This window comes from Chaetodon auriga, chromosome 7, assembly GCF_051107435.1.
Source record: "Chaetodon auriga isolate fChaAug3 chromosome 7, fChaAug3.hap1, whole genome shotgun sequence".
Taxonomy (NCBI): Eukaryota; Metazoa; Chordata; class Actinopteri; order Chaetodontiformes; family Chaetodontidae; genus Chaetodon; species Chaetodon auriga.
Window position 1 is genome coordinate 9,345,573 of NC_135080.1, and position 17,669 is coordinate 9,363,241.

At 41.2% G+C, this 17,669-nt stretch overlaps 3 protein-coding genes across 3 annotated transcripts; all 3 read right to left on the reverse strand.

The window, feature by feature from the left end:
• Positions 1–1,061: 1,061 nt before the first annotated feature.
• LOC143323163 (extracellular calcium-sensing receptor-like) lies at positions 1,062–4,739 on the reverse strand. The gene is made up of 6 exons (XM_076734832.1): positions 4,546–4,739; positions 4,027–4,324; positions 3,044–3,838; positions 2,649–2,876; positions 2,336–2,459; positions 1,062–1,975 (listed from the first exon to the last, which is right to left on the reverse strand). Exons 1-6 carry the CDS (start codon positions 4,632–4,634, stop codon positions 1,062–1,064), a joined length of 2,448 nt encoding a protein of 815 aa, XP_076590947.1. The 5' UTR covers positions 4,635–4,739.
• Positions 4,740–7,591: 2,852 nt separating this feature from the next.
• Positions 7,592–11,633, reverse strand: LOC143323400 (extracellular calcium-sensing receptor-like). Its single transcript, XM_076735229.1, has 6 exons — positions 11,446–11,633; positions 10,897–11,194; positions 9,943–10,743; positions 9,546–9,773; positions 9,245–9,368; positions 7,592–8,508 (listed from the first exon to the last, which is right to left on the reverse strand). Exons 1-6 carry the CDS (start codon positions 11,475–11,477, stop codon positions 7,592–7,594), a joined length of 2,400 nt encoding a protein of 799 aa, XP_076591344.1. The 5' UTR covers positions 11,478–11,633.
• Positions 11,634–13,656: 2,023 nt separating this feature from the next.
• LOC143323117 (extracellular calcium-sensing receptor-like) lies at positions 13,657–17,406 on the reverse strand. Its single transcript, XM_076734753.1, has 6 exons — positions 17,213–17,406; positions 16,729–17,026; positions 15,771–16,565; positions 15,368–15,595; positions 15,082–15,205; positions 13,657–14,570 (listed from the first exon to the last, which is right to left on the reverse strand). The coding sequence occupies exons 1-6, from the start codon at positions 17,242–17,244 to the stop codon at positions 13,657–13,659; spliced, it is 2,391 nt and encodes a 796-aa protein (XP_076590868.1). The 5' UTR covers positions 17,245–17,406.
• Positions 17,407–17,669: the final 263 nt, after the last annotated feature.

The window sequence follows — 17,669 nt, forward strand, 5'->3', positions numbered from 1 at the left end:
CCCCTTTGGCCTTGTAGGTGAACTGGTTTGGGTCCAAGCTTGGTTTGGCTGTTGGAATGATGATGTTGAGAATTAGCTTCTCCAGGCATTTCATGATTATTGAGGTGAGTGCAACCGGGCAGTAGTGGTTTGGTTCTGAGAGGCGCGGATTCTTGGGTACTCATATGATAGTGGATGTTTTCCACAGGTTGGGCACTGAGGCAGTCCCATAGGACTCCCAGAAGAGGGAGTGCATGATGGGAGAGAGCTCCATTCCACGCTTCTTCAGCACCTGGGCCTAGATACCATCTGACCCCAGAGTCTTGCCTGGTTTGCAGCAGCTCAGCTGCCAATGTACATCCTCCACAGTGAAGGGAGTGGGGTGTATTGAATCAGGGATGGGGAGGGTCTCCAGTTGCGCCTTACATTCCTCTGAGCAGTCCATGGTGTCAAACCGAGTGTAAAAAGTGTTCAGGTTTTCAGCAAAACGTTAGGTGTGTACACTTAGGACACCTGACAAGTGCACCTTTTAATAACATGGATGTCATGCAGCATTTTGTTTGACATGTTCGTTCCAATGGAATGAGTAAGCCTCCTGGAAATGATCGACTTTATCTTTGGCACGCAATGTTCCCCTCCCCAATTAGTGGAACCAAGAGGAGTAGCCTATCTATCTATCTATCTATCTATCTATCTATCTATCTATCTATCTATCTTTGCCAACAAGACAGACACAACACGATTACCACATAATAAATGAGGAACCTTTTAACAATAAACTTTATTGATACAGCAATTTTCGAAACAAAGTTAATGTGCTTTACGTGGTAGAACTAGGATCAAAACATGTCAAGACTGAAGCAAATATAATCTGGTAATGTTGACATTTAAAGATAGGACGGCAAGATGTTTTTGTAAAACAGGGATGGCCTTCGAAGGCCCAAAAATAATGATTTCAAGTTTGTTTCCAGCTATTTATTTATCACAGACAAGAAATTTTTGACTTCTTTCATTGTGTTTTTTTTTTTTGTTTTTTTTTTACAGGAAATCCTCACCGGATACAGACAGGCTCCTATTGTCAGTCAAAATGATTTTGGTTCCCCCTTCCCCATCATATTCTTCTTTGTATTCTTCTCTGGTTTCAGTAAGATAATATAACATTTTGGAATAAAAATACAGATCAGTAGTCCAAAACTTGAAGCCAGAATAGCAAATATCTCCACAGCAACACTGAACTTCCCTGGAGAGCTGACATATGCTGGGATAAAAGTGATCCATACTGCGCAGAATATCAGCATGCTGAAGGTGATGAATTTGGCTTCATTGAAACTGTCGGGCAGTTTCCGAGCCAGAAAGGCAAGAATAAAACATAACATGGCCAGAAGTCCTATGTACCCAAGTACAGCCCAGAACCCTACAGCTGAACCCAGAGCACACTCTAAGATGATTTTGTCTTTAAATGTCTTAAAATTCTTAAATGGAAAAGGGGGAGAAATTGTTAACCAGAGGATGCATATGACAACTTGTACAAGAGTGAAACCCAGAACACTGAGTCTCTGCTGAGCAGGCCCAAACCATTTCATCACATTACTACCTGGAAGTGTGGCCCTGAAGGCCATTAACACCACTACTGTTTTCCCCAGAACACAAGAGATGCAGAGGACAATGGTGATGCCGAACGCTGTGTGTCGCAGCATGCAGGACCACTCAGAGGGCCGGCCGATGAAGGTCAGAGAACACAGGAAACACAGAGTCAAGGAGAAGAGCAGCATGAAGCTCAGCTCAGAGTTGTTGGCCCTGACGATAGGAGTCTGCCTGTATCTGAAGAAAATGAACGCCACAACAGCAGTCATGCATGTTCCAAGTAGGGAGGCTGCAGTGAGCAGAGCTCCCATAATCTCTTCATATGATAGAAACTCGTCCTCCTTCTTTAGACAGGCATCTCTTCTCTCATTTGACCAGAACTCAGGGTCACATCTCACACATGTGATGGAATCTGAAAAATAATATTGAAGTAGGTGTTAGACTTGTTCACAACATTTGTCTTATTTTGTGTCTTTGTTGCATCTTCTTCATGCCAATACATAATTATCAACCAGTTAATGGGTAACCTCATGACATCTTATCTTGAATGATTTGGGTCTTATGAACATGGGACAGGGTGTAAAAGGTGTTATTTATTATTTCTACTGTCGAGATCAATAGATTTTTGGTTTGCTTAAAAGATGGCATGATGACTGTATAAGTCATACATTTGAAATCAGAATGCAAAAATGCTATTTCTTAACAGTGGCATTTGTCCATGACAACTTTTAGATTTGTGTGTTGTTTTGTCTTGCATTTCATGTTACTCCACCTGTAATGTTGCTTATTTCTCCCTCTGCACATCTTAAACAGTCATAGCAGCAGACAGGCTTTCCTTTCTGCAGAACCTTGCGAGTTCCTGGTGGACATTTCTCATTGCAAACTGACAAAGTCACCTGCATGAACAAACACAATGAGAAAAATGTGCAAACATTTACTTTTTCAGTTTTGTCTCTGCAACCATCTATTAAAAACATTTTAACACAACAAAACCAGTCAGAACACAACAGCGAATAACTTTCACAAGTAGAATAACTATTCAAAATGATTTTCTAAAAAATGACAGTGCTCATATGGTAACTGACCTGTTGTGAGTTCTGTGCCCAAATTAAAGTCCTGTTTTGCAGATTCAATTGTTTTTCTGCAGGTAAAGACGCATCATAAAGACCAACTGAGACAAAATCGACAATGCCATTTTCTGTCGGCTGCCAGTTTATAATTTCATACTTTGCTGGTGGGTCTCCATTCTCATTAAAGTAAACCTCATCTCCTTCCTTTGTTTTGAAACGAATCTTCCTTATGTGCTGTAAAATCTAAGAAGATATGCATCAAAGTACATTATTATCTGACAAATATTTTGTGGCTCTATTGTCTCAACAGCATGATAGAGAGTGCTACAATTTCTTTCTCAAAATTGAAACCATTTTCTGTCTTTATGTGACTTAATGTAAAAACTATAAGACTCTGCTGGGAAACTCACAGTAAATGAATCCAGCTGCCCCTTGTTGTTACATGTTTTATTACAGCCAACGATACTATGAAGTGCATGGGCCACAGCATACACTCCTTTATAGACATTGTAAAAGATTGGCATGAGAGACATATCAGTGAAGCTGTTTTGTACTCCAGTCAGATCTTCATGTCCAGTACATTCACTCTGATTCACGGTTGCTGTCTTCGACTGGTCGAACTTACAACTAAATAATGTCTCCCAAAACCTTGTGAACATCTCATTACTCGATGTATTGAGTGGCTTCACATCCAACATGAACTCTCTCATGCCACCGACATGTGCTTTGGGGATGGACAGGCCAATGGCACCATCCAGAATATGATGGCTATCCATTGCGGCAGTATGGGAATCAGAGATCCAGCCTTCACTGCCAACCCACTGGTACCCAGTAAAGTTGTGGTGAGACAATGCATGTATGAGCACATCCATATCCATGTGGGAGAGGAAAGCAACAATCACCTTGGAAGTGGAAGCTTTGATAATGTCAACGATCTTTTGTACTTTGTCTGGTGGATCTGTTCTAAAGAAAGATACAGAGTATTCCACACAGATGTCCAGCTGCTGGGCGGTTTCTGTAAATGTGGCCATGCCATTATTGCCGTAATCATCATTTGATCTGATGGCTCCAACCCAAGTCCACCCAAAGTGCTTGACCAACTGGGCCAGAGCTCTGCTCTGGTAGTAGTCACTGGGTATTGTTCTGAGGAAGGATGGAAACTTGGTTTTATCACTGAGACAAGCACAAGTAGCAAAGTGGCTGATCTACAAGAAAAATGACAAAATGAAATGACTTCCTGAGGTAAAGATGTAACATATATAAATTAAATAAATCTGCATTTACACAGAGCATAACCGTTATTTTGACCCTTTTTTCAATGACCAGCTGGAATAATTACATGCTAATAACATGTGTTCACACATTTAAATTCATTATTGCCAATCTTACCCACCAGTGGGATATGAAAGGGTCCGATGACAGTAGATATAGCCATGCAAGGAGACGAAGAGGTCACTCCCATAATGGCTTGTACTTGGGAAGGTCTGGCACATGATGCCTCAGGGGGTGAAGATACAATTTCATTACCATTAGCCAAAGCCAGTGCCACCCTCACTCCTCTGGAAATGGACCCACAGGCATCATAGATCTTGTAACCCAGAGAGATGCCAGGCAGTAGGTCTGTGCTGTTATTAATCTCCTCTATAGCAAAGAGCATAGCCTGGGCAAACTGGAACCCTCTGAAATTCAAGCTTGATGGGAACAGACACAAGCAGATGAAATTGCAATCAATTTGTCCTTAAATTAGAAACAATAGCATAGGAAATGAAACCATTTGGTGGTATTAATAGAAACAACAACAATATTTTTTCTTATTTTAATACTTAGCTTGATTACCTATCTTATCTATTTTGTATCTATACTCACTTCCTCTAACACAATTGTTTATGTAGATTTGTAGCATATATTTTACCTGGTGCATTGCAGTGGCAGCGGTTTGTGCATGTAGGTGTCCTGTCTGTCTTTCCACCTGCTGTGGAAAGAGAAGATTCCCCCCAGCATAATGTCCCCATCCTGAGATAGCTGGGGGCTCTCATGATCCCCTGTCCGCCTGCACACCAGTTCCTCAGCCTGAGAGAAAGACACCACCAACCACAGCTGTAAGAGTGCCCAACCCTGCTCTGGCCACCTCTGGTTGGACGTCATACTGTCTAATTGAGCTAAACCACTGGGTGGCATCGTATGTACTTTAATGTAGATGAAAGCTGGCACTCGAATTTATGCATTTTGCAGCACCATAAAACATAATAATAGAACAGTGATGTTGAATCCCCATGGGCCTGCAGGTGGGCAAGAGGAGGGAGGTGCACAAAGAGGAAAAGAGTTTTGAGCCTTGGTCTATTTTTTACATCAAAACCCCCAAACTGGGACACTAATGCATGTTCACAGTGTACCTTCATGCAAGTGTACATGTATGTGTTTATACACACACCATAGGCGTTTTCATCAGGATAAGGGACAGTTATTTCCATTCTTAGATTAGATTAGATTTAGATTTATTTGTCCTTCTGCAAGGAAAATTGTTTCCACCTTCTTCTACACTACACAAATACATAAAACCAGACAGAATACATCAAACTTGAGAACTATATACATGAATCCCACACCATAAACCCACTACCAGCACATTCTCAAACTTTACATGTCACAGACACACAAACCCAAGCACAATTTCATTACAGTCTGGATGTTCTGTTCTGTTCCGTTATGGCAAAGGGGACAAAACTCCTGCTGAACTTCACTTTCTTCCATGCCAGCAACTTGTAACTGCGACCAAATGGGAGGAGTACAAAGTGTGGGCTGAGAGGGTGACTGAGGACAAGTGCTATGGTGTGTGCTGTGTCTGCAGTCGCTGTGCTGTCTAGGTCTGGGAGGTTCGCATTGGGAGGCCAGTCATCTTGGTGGCCTTGTGTGTAATTTGTTTGAGTTTGTTCTTGGAGTGAGTTGATAGTATATTAAAGAGACAGGGGGAGCAATAGAGGGTAGAAAATGGCTTGACCTATGCTTTTGTAGCATAGCAGCAAAGTAACAGCAGATGCTGGGGGGAAACGAAAAGATCTCTGAGTTGCGGATGACGGAGAGTCTTTGTTGGTAACGTTTATGGATGTCAATGGCGTGTTGTTCAAAGCTCAGTTTATTATCTTAGGTGATGCCGAGATATTTGTGGCACTCCACCATTTCAACAACTTCACCATTGATGCTGATGGGGATGTGGGTGGGGTTGGAAGCTGACCTGTGTGTGCTGGAGTTACTTTGTTTTGGAGACACTCAAGTACAAGTCATTGTCCGTGCACCACTGTGTGAGATGGGAGATGGATTCATGGTAGCTTGTACCCGAGTTGTTATTGTTGAGTAATCCAATTACCAATTAAATTTGGGTGGCATGGTGGAACAGTGACAACACTGTTGCCTCACAGGTAGAAGGTCCAGGTCCCAGGTTCGATGCCCGCTGTGGGTGCTGGGGGCGTGTCCTCCACCGAGGAAAGGGCCTTTCTGTGTGGAGTTTGCATGTTCAACCCGTGTTCACTTGGGGTATTCTCCATTAAAAAAAACCCATTGAAAACATGCAAGAACCTGACCAATGGTGACGAAAGGAACTGAGTCCCCGGGCGCCACTGTCGGCTGTCAGCTCACCACTCCTGGTCTGCCGTGGAGGAAGGACTTTCCAGGAATGGTCAAATGTAGCATGTGTGTGCTGTGATAAATAATGTATATCTTAATCTTAATCTTAAAACAGGAAGGAGGTCAGGACACAACCTTGTGGGGCTTCAGTGTTGGTGATGGAGGATCAGGATGTTGTGCTGCCTTCTTTCATCACTGAGGAAGCTGCATACCCAGTGGATGAGAAGTGGTGGGACATTCAGGTGATGGAGTTTCCTGATCGTCTGGTGGAAGAGTCTGGCAAAGTTACCAGGTGGTTGGAGGTGTTGTCGGAGTGGGTGGAGGAGACATCCCCGGTCCCCCCTTTGGCCTTGTAGGTGAACTGGTTTGGGTCCAAGCGTGGTTTGACTGTTGGAAGGATGATGTTGAGAAGCATTTCATGATTATTGAGGTGAGTGCAACTGGGCAGTAGTTGTTTGGTTCTGAGGGGCGGGGTGTCTTGAGTACTGGTATGATAGTGGATGTTTTCCACAGGTTGGGCACTGAGGCAGTCCTGTAGGACTCCCAGAAGAGGGAGTGCATGATGGGAGAGAGCTCCATTCCACACCCCTTCAGCACCCGTGCCTAGATACCATCTAGCACTGGAGTCTTGCCTGGTTTGCAGCGCCTCAGCTGCCAGCGTACATCCTCCACAGTGAAGGGAGCGGGGTGTGTTGACTCAGGGATTGGGAGGGTCTCCAGTAATGCCTTACATTCCTCTGAGCAGTCCATGGTGTCAAACCGAGTGTAAAAAGTGTTCAGGTTTTCAGCAAAACAATAAGTGTGTGCACTTAGCACAGCTGACGAGCACACCTTTCAACAACCTGGATGTCATGCAGCATTTTGTTAGACAAAATGGAAGGAGTAAGCCTACTAGAAAAGACAAACTTTCTCTTTGGCATGCAAAGTTTCCCTTGCCTAATTGTGAAACCAAGAGGAGTAGCCTATCTATCTATCTATGCCAACAAGACAGACACAACATGATTACCAGATAATAAATGGGTAACCTTTTGTGGATACAGCACTTTTCAAAACAAAGTTAATGTGCTTTACGTGGTAGAATTAGGATGAAAAAAATCAGTACTGAAGTAAATATAATCTGGCAATGTTGACATTTATACACAGAACACCAAGATGTGCTTGGAAAACAGGGATGGCCTTCGAACACTCAGAAATAATGATTTCAAATTTGTTTTCATTTAGCTGGAGAAAGTTATATGATGTCCAATACTTTATTGACAACAGACAAGAAAGTAACTGATTTCTTTCATTGTGTTTTTTACAGCAAATCCTCAACAGATAGAGGGAGACTCCGATTGTCAGTCAAAATGATTTTGGTTCCCCTTCCCCATCATATTCTTCTTTGTATTCCTTTCTGGTTTCAATATGATAATATAACATTTTGGAATAAAAATACAGATCAGTAGTCCAAAACTTGATGCCAGAATAGCAAATATCTCCACAGCAACACTGAACTTCCCAGGAGAGCTGACATATGCTGGGATAAAAGTGATCCATACTGCGCAGAATATCAGCATGCTGAAGGTGATGAATTTGGCTTCATTGAAACTGTCAGGCAGTTTCCGAGCAAGAAAGGCAAGAATAAAACATAACATGGCTAGAAGTCCTATGTACCCAAGTACAGCCCAAAAGCCTACAGCTGAGCCCAGAGCACACCCTAAGATGATTTTGTTGTTAAACGTCTTAAAATTCTTAAATGGAAAAGGGGGAGAAATTGTTAACCAGAGGATACATATGGCAACTTGTATAAGAGTGAAACCCAGAACACTGAGTCTCTGCTGTACAGGCCCAAACCATTTCATCACATTACTACCTGGAAGTGTGGCCCTGAAGGCCATTAACACTACTATTGTTTTCCCCAGAACACAAGAGATGCAGAGGACAAAGGTGATGCCGAACGCTGTGTGTCGCAGCATGCAGGACCACTCAGAGGGCCGGCCAATGAAGGTCAGAGAACACAGGAAACACAGAGTCAAGGAGAAGAGCAGCAGGAAGCTCAGCTCAGAGTTGTTGGCCCTGACAATAGGAGTCTGCCTGTATCTGAAGAAAATGAACGCCACAACAGCAGTCATGCATGTTCCAAGTAGGGAGGCTGCAGTGAGCAGAGCTCCCATAATCTCTTCATATGATAGAAACTCTGCCTCCTTCTTTACACAGGCATCTCTTCTCTCATTTGACCAGAACTCAGGGTCACATCTCACACATGTGATGGAATCTGAAAATTAATGTTAAAGCAGGTGTTATTCTTGTTCGCTACGCTGACCATGTTTTGTCTTGTTGCCTTTGAGATTATGATAATACTGATATATAATTGCTAATATTATTCAGTGATTTTCATTACATTTATTTTATTTCAATGAAACTACATGCTATCATCATGAATGACAAGAATGTTTGAACTAAAACATAAAGGACAGTGTAAAGAGGTATTATTGATAAATTTTGGTTCATTGTTCTTATTTCTTAAAAACTAAACATGCATTGTGTACTTAACAGTATCATGCTGTTGTGTTTAGAAATTATCAAACATGCTTTCATTCACTCTAAATGCATTTACTGCAGTTTCAGAGAGACAGAAACCTCAGTGGATAAGACCATAAGTACGTGCATATTCAGGCATCATTTGAAAGTGGTGGGAATATGAATTATTGAAGGTGTTTGTCTAATTTGAGTTTGGTAAAAATAGCTTTTTATTACTATTGTTACAGTATCAATTTAGGAAAATACTTATTGCATTTATACTCAACTTTATCATGAAAACTGTCTGACCTAATCACTCACAGTAGTTGTACCAAAACTACTACTGACAATGCATGCCACAATACCTCCCTTCAGACATTTTTAGTGCACAAGATTGATTTTTGATTTGCTGAAAAGACTTTCTTAAAATTGATATGCAAACATGGAAATATTTATAGTTCTGTTCTGTCTTGCATCAAATATGACTATACCTGTAATGTTGCTTATTTCTCCCTCTGCACATCGCAAACAGTCATAGCAGCAGACAGGCTTTCCTTTCTGCAGACTTTTGCGAGTTCCTGGTGGACATTTCTCACTGCAAACTGACAAAGGCACCTACATAAACAAGACAAAAATTAAACAACAAATTTCTTTTTGCAATCCTTTATGATTCATTTTGATGCATTGAAGCAAACATTATGATACAGGAGCAGTAACCAATAACTTTCATGTTCACTTTCACAATCTAAAAAGACTTTCATTAGCAATTACAATAATCACATGGTAACTGACCTGCTGTGAGTTCTGTGTCCAAATTATAGACTTTTTTTGCACATTCAGCTGTTTTTCTGCAGGTAAAGAGGCATCATAAAGACCAACTGGGACAAAGTCCACAATGCCATTTTCTGTTGGCTGCCAGTTTATAATTTCATACTTTGCTGCTGGGTCTCCATTCTCATTAAAATAAACCTCATCTCCTTCCTTTGTTTTGAACCGAACCTTTCTTATGTGCTGTAAAATCTAGGAAGATATGCAGCAATGTAGATCATTATTATTATTACAAACATTTTGTGGCTCTATTGTCTCAACAGCATGAGAGAAAGAGAGCAGCAATTTAGTTTTCAAAATATTGTGTGTTTGTGTTATTTAATGTAAAAACCATCGGTTTAGTCTTTGGTGTTCAACTCACCATAAATGGATCTAGCTGCACCTTGTTGTTACATTTTTTATTACAACCGAGAATATTATGAAGTGCATGGGCCACAGCATACACTCCTTTATAGACATTGTAAAAAAGAGGCATGAGTGACATATCAGTGAAGCTGTTTTGTACTCCAGTCAGATCTTCATGTCCAGTACATTCACTCTGATTCACGGTTACTGCTGATGACTCTGACTGCTTGAACTTACAATTAAATAATTTCTCCCAAAGCTCTGTAAACAATTCATTACTAGATGAATTGAACGACTTCACATCCAATATGAACTCTCTCATACCACTGACATGTGCTTTGGGGATGGACAGGCCTATGGCACCATCCAGAATATGATGCCTGTCATTGGCTGCAGTAGAGGAATCAAAAATCCAGCCCTCAGTGCCTACCCACTGGTACCCAGTCAAATTCTGGAGAGACAACGCATGTATTATCAAATACAAGTCTGGGGGTGAGAGGAACGTGACGATCACCGTGGAAGTGGAAGCCTTGATAATGTCAACAATTTTTTGTAGTTTGTCTGGTGGATCTGTTCTAAAGAAAGATACAGAGTACTCCAGACAGATGCCCAACTGCTGGGCAGTTTCTGTAAATGTGGCCATGCCATTATTGCCATAATCATCATTTGATCTGATGGCTCCAACCCAAGTCCACCCAAAGTGCTTGACCAACTGGGCCAGAGCTCTGCTCTGGTAGTAGTCACTGGGTATTGTTCTGAGGAAGGACGAGTACTTGGTTTTATCACTGAGACAAGCACAAGTAGCAACGTGGCCGATCTACAAGAAAAATGAAATTATATCCTGATATTAAAATGTAAAGCCAACTATAATTATTTCAAAGCCTCTTTGCTGTAACAAAGTGGGAGAGTTACAGAATTAAAATAATCATATTTTTTACAAATGAATTAGATTTTTACCAATCTTACCCACCAGTGGGATATGAAAGGGTCCAATGACAGTAGATATAGCCATGCAAGGAGAGGAAGAGGTCCCTCCCATGATGGCCTGCACTTGGGCAGGTCTGGCACATGGTGCCTTGGTGGTTGCAAATTCCAGTTCATTACCATTGACCAAGGTCAGTGCAACTGTCAAACTTCTGGCAATGAAGATACAGGCATCATAGATCTTATAGCCCAGAGAGATACCAGGCAGTAGGTCTGTGCTGTTATTAATCTCCTCAATGGCAAATAGCATCGCCTGAGCATACTGGATCCCCCTGAAATTAATACTTGATGCAGGCAGATATAAACAGATGAAATGGCAACCACTTTGTCCTTAAAATATAAACAATAAGAAAGTCAATGAAACAATTTGATGGTTTTTATACAAACAGCAATAACTATTTTTTATTTTAATTCTCAGTTTGACGACCTTTTTTGTACCTACTTTGGAGCTGTAGACACTTCCTCTCAGATATTTGCAATCAAGAAACAAATAAACAAACAAACAAACAAACAAAAAAACGATGTTATCATTTACCTGGTGCACTGCAGTGGCAGTGGTTTGTGCATGTAGGTATCCAGTCTGTGCTCCCACTTGCTGTGTAAAGAGAAGATTCCTCCCAATAAAATGTCCCCATCCTTAGATAGCTGGGCACTCTCAGGATGACCTCTCCGCCTGCACACCAGCTCTTCAGCCTGACAGAAAGACACCACCAACCACAGCTGTAAGAGTGCCCAACCCTTCCCTGGCCACCTCCGTGTGGATGCCATAACATCTAAGAGAGCTAAACCACTGGGTGGCATCACACAAACCTAAATGTAAATCAAAACCTTGCACTGGTATTTATACATTTTGGAGCACCATTTTAATACCTTAACAATGGTAATTTATCTCAAAGCAGGTGTGTTGATAGAGGGGAGGTGCCCAAACGGAAAAGGAGTTTCGGGCCTTACCCTTTTTCAGAGATCTTAATCTTGACTGTATATTCAGTGTTGCTGTACAAAAAGTATCCCTTTTTGAATTTATGAATACAATGTAAATACTGCAACATAATGCTGTATAATGTAAAGTTAAGAAAATTATATGTATGAGGCTCACTGCAAAGTCCACAACTGTTCAGTGTTGTTAAAAATGGATAAACTGGTGATTTTTTTTGTTTGTTTTGCTATTATGTATTTTGGGCCACTCGGAGGGGTGCAACAAGGTGTAATCTTAACATTTTCACCTTAATAACATTGATATGGTTATCAGCTAAGCAATTATATGTGTTGACTTTTTTACACATCAGTCAGTAGGTTTTGAGTCCATCTGAATAATATTCACTCTTCATTTAGTTCTATTGGTCTGAATTCTTCAGGTGTGAAAAGCTCTACTATGTTCAAAGGCTAGTTGCTAACATTGTTTGACACTGGGTGATTGGCAGTTAGTTCAAACAGTGGGTTTTTAGACTTGGTGTTTTGAGTACAGCCATTTATGGCTGGTAAGAGTGACAGAGTGTCAAAACAGTAAAGTTTCAGGACATAACACCAAAATGAAGTAACAGAGACAGGCTGGGTTGGTGAAAGATAGAATGAAATAATAACCTCAATTCCCAAAAGCTGGGGCACTGGATCAAACATAGTTAAAGCAGAGTTCAATAACTTGCTAAACTGCTTTGATATCTACTGAAAACATTGCATACAAAATATATGAACTGTTTTGGGACAAGTTGGGACAGGGGTAACAAAAGACTGGGAAAGCCGCAGAATGCTCCAAAAGCACCTGTTTGGATCATTCCACACGTTAACAGGTTCATTGGTTACAGGTGATAGTATCACAGTTGGGTATGAAAAAGACCTCCTCAAAAGCTCTGTTGTTTACAAGCAAGGATGGGGTGCGGTTTACCCCTTTGTGAACACATTCTTGTTGAAAAGATATTACTACATGGCTTGGGAACACTTTAGAAAACTGTTAATTTGCAAAGCATTATGTTTTTATTTATGTTCTCCACCGCATCCCAAATTCCTGGAATCAGGGTTGTATTGTGGTGGTTTGGAAAACTCTAGGGTTTTCTTGTGTACTGTGGAGAGGTGTGGGGCTTTGTTTCCTGTGTTTGCTTTTTTGACAGAGGTTGGATGTGGTTCACCAGGTGGCTGGGAGCTGGCTCCAACACAGCTGGGACTGATCGTAATCAAGCACAGCATAAAGACGGTGGACTGCAGAGGACTCTGTGCCAGATTGTTTCCGCTGCTTAAGACCACACCATGGATGTCATGCAGCATTTTGTTTGACAAGTACTTTCCAATGGAAGTATTAAGCTTACTGGAAAAGACAGACTTTCTCTTTGGCATGCAAAGTTTCCCTTCCCCTTTACTGAAACCAAGAGGAGTCGCCTATCTACCTATCTATGCCAACAAGACAGACACAACACAATTACCACATAATAAATGGGTAACCTTTTATGGGTACAGCACGTTTCAAAACAAAGGCGAAGTGCTACTTGGTCGAATTACGATGAAAACATATCAGGACTATGGCAAATATAATCTGGCAATGTTGACATTTATAGACAGGATGCCAAGATGTTTTTGTAAAACAAGGGTGGCCTTCGAAGGACCAAAGATAATGATTTCAAATTTGTTTTCATTTAGCTGGAGAAAGTTATGAGATGTCCAGCACTTTATTTATAACAGACAAGAATATAACTGACTTGTTTCATTGTTTTTTACAGCAAATCCTCACCAGATACAAGGAGACACCTATTGTCAGTCAAAATGATTTTGGTGCCCCCTTCCCCATCATATTCTTCTTTGTATTCTTCTCTGGGTTCAGTAAGATAATGTAACATTTTGGAATAAAAATACAAATCAAAAGTCCAAAACTTGAAGCCAGAATAGCAAATATCTCCACAGCAACACTGAACTTCCCAGGAGAGCTGACATATGCTGGGATAAAAGTGATCCATACTGCGCAGAATATCAGCATGCTGAAGGTGATGAATTTGGCTTCATTAAAATTGTCGGGCAATTTCCGAGCCAGAAAGGCAAGAATAAAACACAACATGGCCAGAAGTCCTATGTACCCAAGTACAGCCCAAAAGCCTACAGCTGAGCCCAGAGCACACTCTAAGATGATTTTGTCGTGAAACGTCTTAAAATTCTTAAATGGAAAAGGGGGAGAAATTGTTAACCAGAGGATACATATGACAACTTGGACAAGAGTGAAACCCAGAACACTGAGTCTCTGCTGAGCAGGCCCAAACCATTTCATCACATTACTACCTGGAAGTGTGGCCCTGAAGGCCATTAACACCACTATTGTTTTCCCCAGAACACAAGAGATGCAGAGGACAAAGGTGATGCCGAACACTGTGTGCCGCAGCATGCAGGACCACTCAGAGGGCCGACCGATGAAGGTCAGAGAACACAGGAAACACAGAGTCAAGGAGAAGAGCAGCAGGAAGCTCAGCTCAGAGTTGTTGGCCCTGACGATAGGAGTCTGCCTGTATCTGAAGAAAATAAACGCCACAACAGCAGTCAAGCATGTTCCAAGTACGGAGGCTACAGTGAGCAGAGCTCCCATAATCTCTTCATATGATAGAAACTCTGCCTCCTTCTTAACACAGGCATCTCTTCTCTCATTTGACCAGAACTCAGGGTTGCATCTGACACAGATGATAGAATCTGAAAAATAATATTGAAGCAGACATGAATCATGATCATGAAGACATGATTACCGGAAGTGTTTCTTTGTGCTACTACCATGGGTTGGTATCTTTGTGATTAAATGGTTTCTTCTTTTTGTCTCTTTGAACTGCATTTATTACTGATCTGCACGGGGTGTTTTATTTTGAAAATTTACCATTTTCTCTACACTGTTACTTTGTCTGAATAGAGTTGGCGCATATCCTCTGCAGAGCAGCGCACTGATAAGCTTCTGGGACACTTTTGAATTGGAAATGCTACATGCTGGGTGTAAATGCACTCACTTGATGTGTATTTTCAAGACTGTGCATGAATTTATGTAGCTAATGTCAGACATGTGTACAAGATGAATGATGATGAATTGTTTTTTTTTGTTTTTTTTTTTCGAAATGACACTGGTTTTTGGTTTGCTGAAAAGACTTTCTTAAAATTGACATGGAAACATGGAAATGTTTTGTTTCGTTTTGTCTAGCATCGGATATGACTATACCTGTAATGTTGCTTATTTCTCCCTCTGCACATCTTAAACAGTCATAGCAGCAGACAGGCTTTCCTTTCTGCAGAACCTTACGACTTCCTGGTGGACATTTCTCATTGCAAACTGACAAAGGCACCTGCAAGAAAAAATGTACTGGCTTTGCAAGCTTTTTTTTTTTTTTTTAAGTCTGATGCCTCAAAACCAAAAATCATGAGACAGTAAAAATAACTAGTGACGTACACAATTAACAATCCAAACAGACTTTCATAAAAATGACAATAATCTTGTAATAGCTGACCTGCTGTGAGTTCTGTGTCCAAATTATAGTCTTGTTGTGTACATTCAGCTGTTTGTCTGCAGGTAAAGATGCATCATAAAGACCAACTGGGACAAAGTCCACAATGCCATTTTCTGTCGGCTGCCAGTTTATAATTTCATATTTTGCTGCTGGGTCTCCATTCTCATTAAAGTAAACCTCATCTCCTTCCTTTGTTTTGAACCAAATATTTCTTATGTGCTGTAAAATCTAAGAGGATATGCAGCAATGTAGATCATTATCCGACAAAGATTTTGTGGCTTTATTGTCTCAACAGCATGACAGACAGAATGCAGCAATTTATTTTTCATAAATTTAAACCATTTTCTGTGTTTCTCTGACTTAATTTAAAAATTTTGGGTTTAGTTTTTGGTGTTCAACTCACCGTAAATGAATCCAGCTGCACCTTGTGGTTGCATGTTTTATTACAGCCGAGAATACTATGAAGTGCGTGGGCCACAGCATACACTCCTTTGTAGACATTATAAAAGATTGGCATGAGTGACATATCAGTGAAGCTGTTTTGTACTCCAGTCAGATCTTCATGTCCAGTACATTCACTCTGATTTACTGCTGATGACTGTGACTGCTTGAACTTACAGTTAAATAATTTCTCCCAAAACTTTGTAAACATCTCATTACTCGATGAATTGAGCGACTTCACATCCAACATGAACTCTCTCATGCCACTGACATGTGCTCTGGGGATAGAGAGGCCTATGGCACCATTCAGAACATGATGTCTATCCATGGCTGCAGTATGGGAATCAGAGATCCAGGCCTCAGTGCCTACCCACTGGTACCCAGTCAGATTGTGGTGAAACAGTTCCTGTATTATCACATACAACTCCGTGGGGGAGAGGAAGGTGACAATCACCTTAGAAGTGGAAGCCTTGATAATGTTAATGATCTTTTGTATTTTATCTGGTGGATCAGCTCTAAAGACAGATACAGAGTACTCCAGACAGATGCCCAGCTGCTGGGCAGTTTCTATAAATGTGGCCATGCCATTATTGCCGTAATCATCATTTGCTCTTATAGCTCCAACCCAAGTCCATCCAAGGTGCTTGACCAACTGGGCCAGAGCTCTGCTCTGGTAGTAGTCACTGGGTATTGTTCTGAGGAAGGATGGATACTTGGCTTTATCACTGAGACAAGCACAAGTGGCAAAGTGGCTGATCTAGAAGAAAGAAAAAAAAAAGAAAAAAGAAATGATACCCTGAGATAAAAGTGTAAAACATACATTTACAGTTACAATACTGTTAAAACCCAATTTGCTGTGACCAGCTGGAATAATTGCAGACTACAAAATATTTTTCACAAATATGTCAAATCTGACCCACCAGTGGGATATGAAAGGGTCCGATGACAGTAGATATAGCCATACAAGGAGAGGAAAAGGTCTCTCCCATGATGGCCTGCACTTGGCCAGGTCTGGCACATGCTGCCTCAGAGAGAGCAGATATCACTTCATTACCATTAGTAAGGGCCAGTGCTACCCTCACACCTCTGGAAATGGAGACACAGGCATCATAGATCTTATAGCCTAGAGAGATGCCAGGCAGTAGGTCTGTGCTGTTATTAATCTCCTCGATAGCAAAAAGCATAGCCTGAGCAAACTGGAACCCTCTGAAATTCAAACTTCATGTCAACATATAGGGATGAAATTGTAGTGAATTTGTCCTTAAAATATGAACAATACCAAAATGCATTAGAACATTTCATGATATCTATACACACAGTACTTCTTAATTTGATAGTCAGTTTAAACTTTGTACTCATGTCCTCTTCAATAGCTGAAATCTAGATTTTTATTGTGTAATTTACCTGGTGCATTGCAGTGGAAGTGGTTTGTGCATGTAGGTATCCTCTCTGTGGTTCCATTTGTCATGGAAAGAGAAGATTCCTCCCAATAAAATGTCCCCATCCTTAGATAGCTGGGGGCTCTCAGGATCCCCTCTCCGCCTGCACACCAGCTCCTCAGCCTGAGAGACAGACACCACCAACAACAGCTGTAAGAGTGCCCAACCCTGCTCTGGCCACCTCTGTGTGGACGTCATACTGTCTTATTGAGCTAAACCACTGGGTGGCATCACATGTACTTTAATATAAATCAAAAGCTGGCAATGGCATTTATACGTTTTTGCAGCACCATAAAAAATAATGATAGAACACTGATGTTGAATCCCCATGGGCCTGCAGATGGGCAAGAGGAGGGAGGTGCACAAACAGGAAAATGAGTTTTGAGCCTTGATCTATTTTTTGTATCTTCACCCCCAGACTG